Raw genomic sequence first — 10,735 nt, forward strand, 5'->3', positions numbered from 1 at the left:
GAAGTACTGTAGCTGGATAAATGTTGTTGAAGAGGTAGAATCAGATAAATTACTTTATATTGTGTCAGCTCAAAAATACAAATACTCTGCCATCCAAAAGAGTAGGAAAGGGAAAAATATATATAGCTGTATGTTAAGGCTATATATCTTTACCAGATTACCTTCTATGATGGAATGAACCTTCTAGAAGACCATCCCATGAGGAGAGGAACTGAGGGGTCAGGGTTTCTCTGAGAACAGAGGATACCGGGAACAGAGTTGACCAGTGCACATGCTACCAAAGGACAAAAGCAAAGTCCTTTCAACTGCACTTGCCTTAAACTTGGGTTGAAGTTGTTGGTTTCTGGGCTTTACACACTCTAGGATGATTAGTCAATCAACATGATTGAAAAAGAAAAGGAAGTGGCTGTGAAAGTCAGGGTTTTGATCTCCCCTGCAGCCAAGGCAGCACTGCAAGGGCCATCACACAGCAGATCTGCTGTGCCAATTTTAACTGCTTCACCTCTTGTTTCCTCCTCCACGCACCGTGGATTGCCAGGTCAGAGAAAACATTACTTTCACGCTGGAACGCCCTGGACCAGCTTCAGCTTGCCTCAGTAATTGGCTGTGTGTGGGACGGAAGACATACCCTGCTGTGAGGACATGCCTTCGGCAAAGAGTAAGTGAGGTATCTTAATATAGCGCTAAACCAGCTGAGTAGATGAGCCTCCTATCTCTCTTTCACTCTCTGGCTGCTTGCTGTTTGGCTAGGTGCAAGACTCAAACTTAGCAAGTCCTACCACCAGAAAACCACAGAACAAACAATAGGACAACATACAGTCCTTTTGCAGCTACTATGGCTCATGCCTTTTTAATTTAAAATGAAACAATTTGGTACAAAAATTTACTTTAACAGGATATGAAAACATGTAGGTATAGTTCCTGGCACAGAAGATGCAAAAGAGACAGATTAAAGACCTCAGAAGGTAAAATAGAAGGGAGCTTTGCCAAGGAGGCAAGTGCTGAGGCTTATTCATGTCCCCTGTTCATCCCCCTCCAGCCAACTAGTGTTAGCAATGCTAGATGTGGACACAGTCCTAGTATGAATTCTGTGCTTCATGGTGCTCCAAGTTTGTATTCCTGGAGTCAGAAGCAGAAGGAACTAGTTGAGTAGGAACCTGATCTTAAGGCAACTCATTCATGGCCACAGTGGAAAGGACAATCTTATCTTCCTAGGTCCTACCATTCGGACTGCCTGGCCTAGCAGTGAAAGCTTCCAAGTCTTTCCCTGAGTAACAGCCAGATAGATACTAACTAGATACCTTCCAGGGCCCTGTACTTCTCAACTTTTCTTCAGTTCCTCCACCACCTCCTTCAAGATCAAACACATCTCCTTCATGGCTAAAAGTCCAAGTTCAGATGGAGAGTATATTTCCAGCATTCTCTCGTCCCTGCCTGTATCTTTGTGCTGATGCCCAGGGCATAAGAGAATTCAGTGGACAGCTTTCAGCACTAATGCCTTGATGGCTGTGGGGGTGGCATTTCCAACTGACAGGCTGATTTTATGGCCATCCTGATGGTGTGATGAACGCTCTGACTTGCTAGTGCTGCCTTCCAGGATAGGGAAACCAAAGCGTTTAGTTTGTCTCTCTTGTGCAGCTGGTGTAATTACCAGAAGGCAGCAGAGCAATTTGAAGATGGCTTGTCTCATGTCCTTACTGGTCAAGGTATAAATGATGGGATTAAGGAGAGAATTAATCATAGCTAAGCCCAAGAAATAGTCTGCCTTGTACAACACACTGCAGGCCTGGGCCTGGCATGCAACATCAAGCAATAGGAGGAGGAAGAGAGGTAACCAGCAAGCAATAAAAGTCCCCACCACAATAGTCACTGTCTTCAGCAGGGCCATGTACCTTTGGGACTTCTTAAGCATGCCCTTGTGAAGGCTGCCCAGACGCTGCCCATTGAACTTGACCATGCGATAGATGCGGGCATAAAGCACTACAATGGAGACCAGGATTGCCAAGAAAACAGTGACACAAAAGAGGACATAATGCTTGGTATAGAGGGGCAGTACAGTAGAACATTCAGGAAGTTTTTCAATGCAGTTCCAACCCAAAATGGGTAGCACTCCAAGCAACACAGAAGCCAGCCAGCTGGCACCCACTAACAAGAGCATCCGTCCTTTCTTGCCCCTATGGTACAGTCTCATGCGGACCATAGTGATATGCCGCTCAATGGCAATTGCAAGGAGGCTGAGGACAGATGCAGCCAGTGTGACAAAGACCCCACCTTCCCGTAAGAACCACTGCACAGGGGTCAGTTTGAGGGTGTTGGGCCCAGACATTACGATATTGGCAATGTAGGCCACTCCAGCAAGCAAGTCTGACAGTGTCAAATTTCCAATCAGATAGTACATGGGTGAGTGGAATTTTTTGTTCCTCCAGATAGCCAGCAAGACCACTAGGTTCTCCAGCACAATGAATGTACACACAACAAGAAAGAGGATGGCATCAGCCTTGAGGCTGCCTTTATATTTACTGCCATGGAGCTTGCCTGTGTAATTGTAGTGCAGGGAAATTATGTTGTTGTTGTGGTAGTCTTGGTAGAATGGCACCAGGTAATATGGAGACTTCATACTTGTGGAATCCATCCCACTGATGTTGCTTTCAGTGTAGACTCACAGGTTTACATAGTATTGCAGAGTCCTGTCCATCATCTTGTGGCTCTTGTGCTGAATGAGAGAGAAAATCGTTTTTCACAGACAGCAGGCTCTTTTCATTCTTTCTTGATGGAACCTAGAAATTCAACAAGAAATCCATTTGAGTTATGGCTTGCAAAGTAAAATGCCACCCAAGATTTTTAGCTGTAGTGTACTATAACTGGCTACTAATTGTGATGATTATATAATACCTCCAATGTATCTCTTAATACAAATTGCTAGGGAACACAGGGAGAGGCTATTACTGCAGTTGTATCCTACATTTTGATTTCCAAAGTGTCTAGAAATAGAATCTTGGCTGATTCAGCATGGTTCTTCCTATATTCTTATTAAGAATCAGACCACAGGGTCTTCTAGCTAAACTTTCATCAGTCTGGAAGTACAATTCCCCTTATTCTGACTATTCTGGATATGATGATTATGGGACTTGTGGTTCCATATGCCTGGAAGAAGCCAGTTGGGTGGAGCTGTTGCTGGTTTTAACCCCTGATACCACTATTTAGGAATTAGGCCCTGAACTGAATTGGAACCCTTTATACACCAAAAACTGGTTTGTATGAAATGCTAAGCAAAGGTAAGATTAAGATTAGTATAACATCTGAATTTGGACTATGTGTTAAATGGCTAATTTGATAATGTATTGGGTATTTTATTGTTGCATTTTCTGTCTAGTGTTTTTTTTTCTGATTGTCACACTGGCTAGTCATTGACTACAATGAACAATAATAATATCACGTGTTAAATTGTGGTTAAGGCAGAGCAACTTAACCATAATTTGTAATCATGTTTTAGTTTACTTAGCTTAAACTCTGCACTACAATACTGCCCCTCCCCAATGTGTAGTAGTCCCATCTCTGTCAGACAACTATGAATTAGTTTTTCCCCCCAAAATTGCAGGTGTTAGGAAACTGACCAGCCACCACCACAAAATTTGTTTGATATCAGCCAATATGAATGTCTAAGATCTTCTGCTTTGTTTGGGGTGATACCCCAGAGCTGTTACCTATGGTTTATAGTAAACCAGATTCAGTATGTCATGTGAATCTGACATGATCTGCTACATTCTCAAACCCTTCATTAGTTTTCCCACATCAAGCATAGCCATAACATAGAGGGTTTTAAAATATTTGTAAACTTAGTGGATTGTGTGAACCCAACTAACTTTGGCTCCTTCACCAAAACTCCATTAAAACAAATGGCTGCATTCACATAACTGACCAAACCCTAAATCATGATTTCTGGACAGTGGCCGAACCCAAACCATACAGACCACACTATGGCTTACTCCAATATAACACTGTACAATCAACAGGGGTGCATGCCAGCTGAATCTCAGGGAAAAAAAATAATATGCTGCAGACCGTGGAAAACTCTTCTGCCTGACTACAGAATGAAAAAGCCTGTGATCTAGTGAATTCATCTTGTGTAGTAGAGGTCTGTTTTCTCATTGAAAGGATTGCCTGCTTTGCCCCCTGCTTTCCAAGTCCCATTTCACATTGCATATAATTGATGAAAAATGGTTTTCCCAACCTTCTCTGTTTGGTAATATGCCACTGTGACCCCTTGCTATAGAGAAAAGCCTACAGGTGTGATTTTGCTGCTGTGCTACCCTCACAGGGCTTCTTGGCATGCCACACTTCTCAGGACTTACTGGAATGCTGCTGAAGAGAGTTTGGCATCACAGGGTGAACAGAAACATGCTGAAGCTTTTAATCTATCTGCCAATTGTTCTTCTCTTGCAACTTCCCCATTAGCAGCCTATTGGGAAGTATGTTTTCCAACCTGCTAGACAAATGTACATGGACAAATACACAGATATGTATGTTTTTACAAGTCAAGCTTGACTTCTGATGTCTACCTGGATAGGTCTGTGATTTTGTTTTGTTCCTTTGTTTCATTGGCAACAGCGTAGAAGGGGTTTGATTTGTCTTTTGCAGAAACAGTTCTGGATTGCCAGTCTAGACTATAGCCCTGTAAACCATGATACTACTGAGCATATAACATTTTGATCACAGCATTTAAATAAAAGGTGAAGTATTTGTTTCACTGAAGATAAAGTCAGACATTTATCTCTGAATGAATATTAATCAGAAAATCAATAGCTAGTGAGTTATACCTTATCCATCAATAGTTTGAGCCAGTCAACTTTATTCTCATTTTATCTTCCTCTCTTCTTCCAAATAATATGTTCTGCCCTAAAATGCCCCATTTCCAGCGCTATTCCATTGATTCCCACACCACCCTGTAAAATGCAAAAATCTGCTGGCAATTAATTAAACAAACCATACAGACTACAGAACAGCATAACCCCTCTCCCAAGTACTAAGTCAAGCACAGTGGTTATTAGTATCATTTGATTTCCAATAGCAGAACTCTGGCAGGTCAAGATACTATCAGCATCTTACCTTCTTTGATTTGACTTTCTGAGTAGTCAGTACACACTGTCATCAACTCTGAGCACAGGCCCTCCATCTACAGCTGTATTTTCAAACTCCTCAGCAGCAGCAGCAGCAGCAGCACACCACTGGCCACCCTTGCACGCAAAGCAATCTTCTGCTGAACACTGAGATCCCCTTTGTTGAGGTACCCACCCCTTCATTCCTTTCCTTCTTACCCTTGGAAGAACCTGCCCTCAGCCGTTATCATTCCTGAGTCTGCCACACTGCAAGAAAGCTGATTTCTCTGATTATGCTGGGCAATGTAGCTACCAAGTCACCAGGGTTTGTTCCATCCTAGGATGCCCCTGGACCTCCTTCTGGTCACTGGTCCTTGTTTACCAATTTTTTTGTAAAAGAAAAATTGAGAAAAATGGAAAAAGAATCAGTATTTGTTTTTATATCACCCTTTGCTGATCTAAATTCACTTCACTATTTTAGGAACATAAGGTACAATATGCATATGTTGATTTGTTCATTCAATTATCATGTTTGGTCTATTTATTAAAGTATGACTGCTTAGACAATAATTACTTTTATAACTTAATTTATTTTAAAGTGTTTTAATTTGAAACTACAAGCTGCAGAATTCTAAGAAACCTAGGTTCTCTAAATGTTGGCATTTAGACAAGTTGGAAAAATAATATTTAAAACAGAAATAACTATCAACCTGATAAGAAAAAATAATTCTCCTTTGAGGCTTGATCAAGAATAGGCACACCCACCTCTAGATAAAAGTCAATCCTGAACAAGCAAATCAGACACTGAATCCTTTCCTTCCTCCTTTGATGGTATTCAAAATGGAGAAAAGGCCACCCATTAAATATGCCATTAAAACTTGACAACACAATCAGAGGGTACTCCTGGAGTTGAAAAAAATGGGTTTGGACAGCCACATGTAATCGAGGGGATCCAGTGCCCAGCATACACCCCAACTTGCTCCCCACAGCACCAGGCCTATTTTCCTTGCCCTCATTCTTGCCCAGCCTGCTTCCCTCTGGTGGTGGTTCTAAGGCAGGAGATGCACCAGGAAGTCCTGCACAGAGACTTCCAGATTTAGTTTCTGTCTGAGGTAACTTGCTTCCCCAGCTCTCCGTCCCTCAATGGGCAAAAACAAACCCATCCTCTGGGATGTGCTGGATATTTCTCCTATGTCTCCTCCCAGTCCAAAGGCAGATAAGCTCCCAATTCTGTGTAGAAAACAAGTTGATGTTTCCCTCTCCAGGCTGCACCTAAGAAGCTCTCTATATCAATCTTCACAGTAAACAACTTCAGAAAACAAGCTACTATGACATTAAATACAATCCATAAATGTTAGCGGTCAATCTATTTAGTATAATTAATTGTCTAGGTACAGGGATGGCCAGCTTTTTTGAGAGCCTGGATTTCCTCACCCCCCTCAACAGCTATGGGGCAAATCCCCTGATAACGACGGCATTCCCTTCCCACTCACTGGGAATAGGCCAGCTAGAAGGAGGACAGCTCCCAAGGTTGAAAAACTGATGACTTGTTTCTTTCCCAAATAACTATAGCAGATTTCATGAACTTAATTAGAAATTAGCTCAGAGCCTCTGAATCACTACAAAGACCACTGAGTGATCTTCTGAGTCTCAAAGGGAAAAAACGCCTGGGCAGTGATAAAAACTTTGCACATTGCTTTTGGGCTGGTTAGTGCAGAGCACTAGATTGCTAAACTGGCAGAGAAATTGATAGATTCAAGACTAGCATGCAAGGAAAGTGTACAAACCCAATCAGAGATGATTCAGGCATGTTTATTATTAAAAAGCAGTTTATTCCCAGCTGCTTTTTACAAAGCAACCCATCATTCCTGGCTGAACAGAAGGAGATGCACCCAGCAAAGTCTTCAAAACCTAACAAATAATAATGTATCCACACAAAACTCTTAACCTAGCTACTGGATCCCTGATTATCAGCAGCAGAGTCCTATAATTTAAAAAAATGTTACCGCCAAATCCAGATCTACTCTGTCCACCAGCTCCAGAATGAGGCAACCACTGTAAATCTTCATTCCCAAAAGTCTCCCGGTTAATATAAGCCTAAGCCCAATGAGTTTCTCCAGCATAAACCTGAGGTTCCAAAGAACATCCTGAACAAACTATTAACTACAAGGGATATGTGTCTGTTGATCTCTCCCATTAATTGTAAACCCCTTAAGCACTAGTTTAGAGAACTATACTGAGACAGATTTCAGAAACTAAACAGAAAAAACAATTGTACCTGATTATTCGTGAAATACAAAGAGTTTTTATATGTTGTTACTGGTCCTGAGTCCTGTCACACCTTCCCAATAAACGTACAGGAAGCAAAATAGTCCTAAGAGTGTGGATCATAAAACTTTTTCCCAATACTACAGCGCTCCCATTTATGGAAAACTCATTTGTGAACAATTCTTGGATATTTTTTTCTCTCCCTTCACACACAGGCCTCTAGGAAGAGAGAGGGAAGCAGCTTCTGACAGCAAACTAACTGTTCAAAAGCTGAGCAACTGAGTTCAAGGTAGGGTCAATTCTGAAGGGTGAGAGAAAATAAGAGATGAATGTGGGACAGAGTAAGAAGAAAGATTCCCAGGATGGGAACTGTAAAGCTCGGTGTATTAACAAGCGCCCTCTGGCGGAAAGTGTGGGTAAAATGCCTCATCAACGCCTAAAATCCCTCTGAGATTATATTTGCTTTTAGGAAAGCTTCAGACAGCAGAGAACTGCCCTTGACTTTGCTGATGCATGCTAAAACGAAAGAATGGGCACAGAAAGAAGGGGAAACAGAGAAATCAAAGCTGGTTAATCCTTGAACAAAGCTAATACCTACTAGCCAAATGGGCAGCACTGTGGCAGCTTTTTCACCAGATAGTTAGTGACTACAATATGCTGGCTGAAATGAAGAGGCACAGACCTTGCACATTACTCAAAGAAAAACATTTTGTGTGTGATTTAATTCAGCAGCAGAATTTAGCTAGAACTATATTCCACAGTATCTCAATTGAGTCTTAAGTCAGAAAGACCTGTCTGTACAATCCTAAAAAGTCATGGCTACAGAATGTCCAGAGCACGTCTGGAATGTCTGTCACAGGAAAAAGGGCAAAGAATCTTGGGCACCTAACACTGACTGTATGATCAGCTTTCATGGTATATGACTGCGGTCCACAAAAGTTTAGGCCATAATCTATTTGCTGATCTTCAGGATGTCACATGACTCGTTATATTGTAGTTAGAGAAGTCCACTGATTAATTGGACCAATGCCTCGTTCATTAGATCTGCCAGCCTTGACACCGTAAATAGAAGCAAAACAAATCTTTACACACTCCTAAATATCCAGTACGAGACACAGTACTAAAAGTTGTTCAAACACAGGATTCAGAATAGCTGAGTCCTTTCACTCTGTCAAAAGCACGTGCAGCCATTTTCTGTCCTCAAAGCCACTGGGGGAAAAGCAAGACAGATCCTGGCAGGAAAGGGATGGGGGGCATCAAATACCCCACCCTGCAGCTTCACAGACAGTTTCACCATCACAGCCAGTCTCCTGAGCAAGAGGACCAAGCATCAAGAAGCCGCTTTTGTTCTGTTGCCCTCCACAGATATGTTGATCTTGTCCACCTCACAGTGGATCTTGAAGGGAACAGGGGAAGCCGAGGCTGCATGGCAAAGAAAAAGCTGTGGGGCTAGAAGAAGCTTCGTGGGGCTCCCTTTCGGCCCTGCAGGGAGTTCTGGCAGCATCCCACAAGTCAATGCCCTGCAGGGGTTCCTTCTTCCCCTTCCTGGTTCTCAGCCCTTCCTTTGCCCAGGGGTGGAAGAACTGCACTGAATGGAAAAGACTTGAGATCCCCACAGCCAGGGGGACACAGGTAAGTGCCCTTTTGCTCCTGCCTCCCTGGCCTTGTGTCACTGCAGTGGGTTTTACGAGCATACACCTCCTGGGAGCAGGAAGAGAGAGTAGGGGAAGAGAGCAGTCCCTTTTTCACAATCTCTTATCCTTGGAACGCCACGCCAGAAGATTTGTGTGTGATTAACTTCTTTCTCAATCTTCCAATCCCTCCTCCCAGTCCATCCTTCCCACAGAACTCTTGCCTAATTCCCAAGTTGCTCCCCAACTCCTTCAATATTTGTATTTACTATTGTTGTAAATACAATACCAACTCTTCATTGTTTCCCAGCTCTGTGTTTAGAAGATGAGCACCTGGGGCAGAGGCTTTTCCTTCTTTGTTTAAAGCATAGATATTGAATTGAAAGTTTATAACTACAGTCAACAGACCCAAGAACAAACATGGTAACAAAGAAAGAAAACAGCATACATTCGGACATTTTATGGGAAACGAATCATTCAGAAAATAGTTTCTTCCTACCTCTAATATATTGTATATTGCTGAGCACTAGGATAAATGAGAAACACAGGTAACCTTTACTGAAAAAAGGCATTGGTGGCATGGTGGAAAGACAGCCCAGAGCCGTTTGTCAAACCCCTAAAAGGCTGCCGAGAAGTTCCTTGCACGCATGACCACCGCGGAGAATTACCGACCCTCTGCAGCGTGAAGGCTCCCTCGAAGGGCCAGCTGTCCAGCAAAATAGCCTCCCTTCCAGGGGTCTATTAGAGAAACCGATTGGAGTACTTTAAGAAGGGGCATCCTGGCACTCGCAGGTTAGAACTCGAAAGCGTAATTTCGTATGAGAATATCCCAGCCTAAAACCCGACACGAGTCCGGATTGCACGTTTGAATGGAGTGGCTTCGGCGGGTGCTGGGAGTCCCATAACGCTTCCTTTGAGAGCTCCAAAGGCTGGGCTTAAAAAGATTCGTTTCAGTACGGCCCGGCCGGGAGAGAGGGTGAGCCATCCGCGATTCACCGACGGCGTTACTTGCTGTAGCCTCGGGTCACTCCCCACATCTTCGGGAAAAACGGAGTCATCGCGACCTACCTCAGGAGGCTGCAAACGGGAAGCGCCACCGCGATTGCAAAAGGTGGATCGTGCATTTCAGAAGGGCTGTCGAAGCGGTGGCCAGAAGCAAGCCCGCTCGCCCGCCCGCCCGCCCGCCTGGTCGAGTTGCTCTCCGGAGAGACGGGGCTGGGGCTGGGGTGGGCTCCGTTGCCTGCTCTCCCCGGCTGCAGCCAGCCCCTTGCGTTCGGGTTCGGCACGCTGCCTCGGAGCAGAGAGCCTTCTCGGGTCCCGCTGCAAAGAAAACAAAGCAGAAAGGCCAAGCCCCGTCCCGCCTCGGCTCCCGACCTCCCGGGACTCGAGGTGGGGACGGCGGGGGGAGCGACCGCGGCTGCCGTTTCTGAGCAACACCTCTGCCCCTCCCACCCACCGCGACCGCCGAAGATCCTGTGGGCAGCGTCGCAGCGAGGGGCAAAGGCACGGGGCGGGGCGCCACGCGGAGCCTCTGGGCTCGAAGCGCGCCCCACGCAAAGAATCTCCTCAGGACAGAGGGATCCACCCCTTAATCGGTTCTGTCCTCCGGGCTCAGCGGGAACTCCGTGCAAAGTTGCACCGCTGTAGAGTGCGAAGGACGGGGGCGGAAAACTCCTGTCGGTTGCTTGGGACTGAACTTTTGGAAAATCTCGGCTCCGGGAGCTGAGCGCGGGAAAGGTC

General features: G+C 44.5%; 1 protein-coding gene across 1 annotated transcript; it reads right to left on the bottom strand.

Moving 5' to 3' along the window:
• Positions 1–904: 904 nt before the first annotated feature.
• Positions 905–10,463, bottom strand: S1PR5 (sphingosine-1-phosphate receptor 5). Its single transcript, XM_063296646.1, has 2 exons — positions 10,064–10,463; positions 905–2,777 (listed from the first exon to the last, which is right to left on the bottom strand). The coding sequence occupies exon 2, from the start codon at positions 2,630–2,632 to the stop codon at positions 1,472–1,474; it is 1,161 nt and encodes a 386-aa protein (XP_063152716.1). The 5' UTR covers positions 2,633–2,777; positions 10,064–10,463; the 3' UTR covers positions 905–1,471.
• Between the last annotated feature and the right edge of the window lie 272 nt (positions 10,464–10,735).

The sequence above is a fragment of the Candoia aspera genome, chromosome 2, assembly GCF_035149785.1.
Source record: "Candoia aspera isolate rCanAsp1 chromosome 2, rCanAsp1.hap2, whole genome shotgun sequence".
Lineage (NCBI taxonomy): Eukaryota > Metazoa > Chordata > Lepidosauria > Squamata > Boidae > Candoia > Candoia aspera.

Excerpts from the sequence above, each read along its gene's own strand:
- S1PR5 (XM_063296646.1), bottom strand. The coding sequence starts at position 2,632 with ATGGATTCCACAAGTATGAAGTCTCCATATTACCTGGTGCCATTCTAC.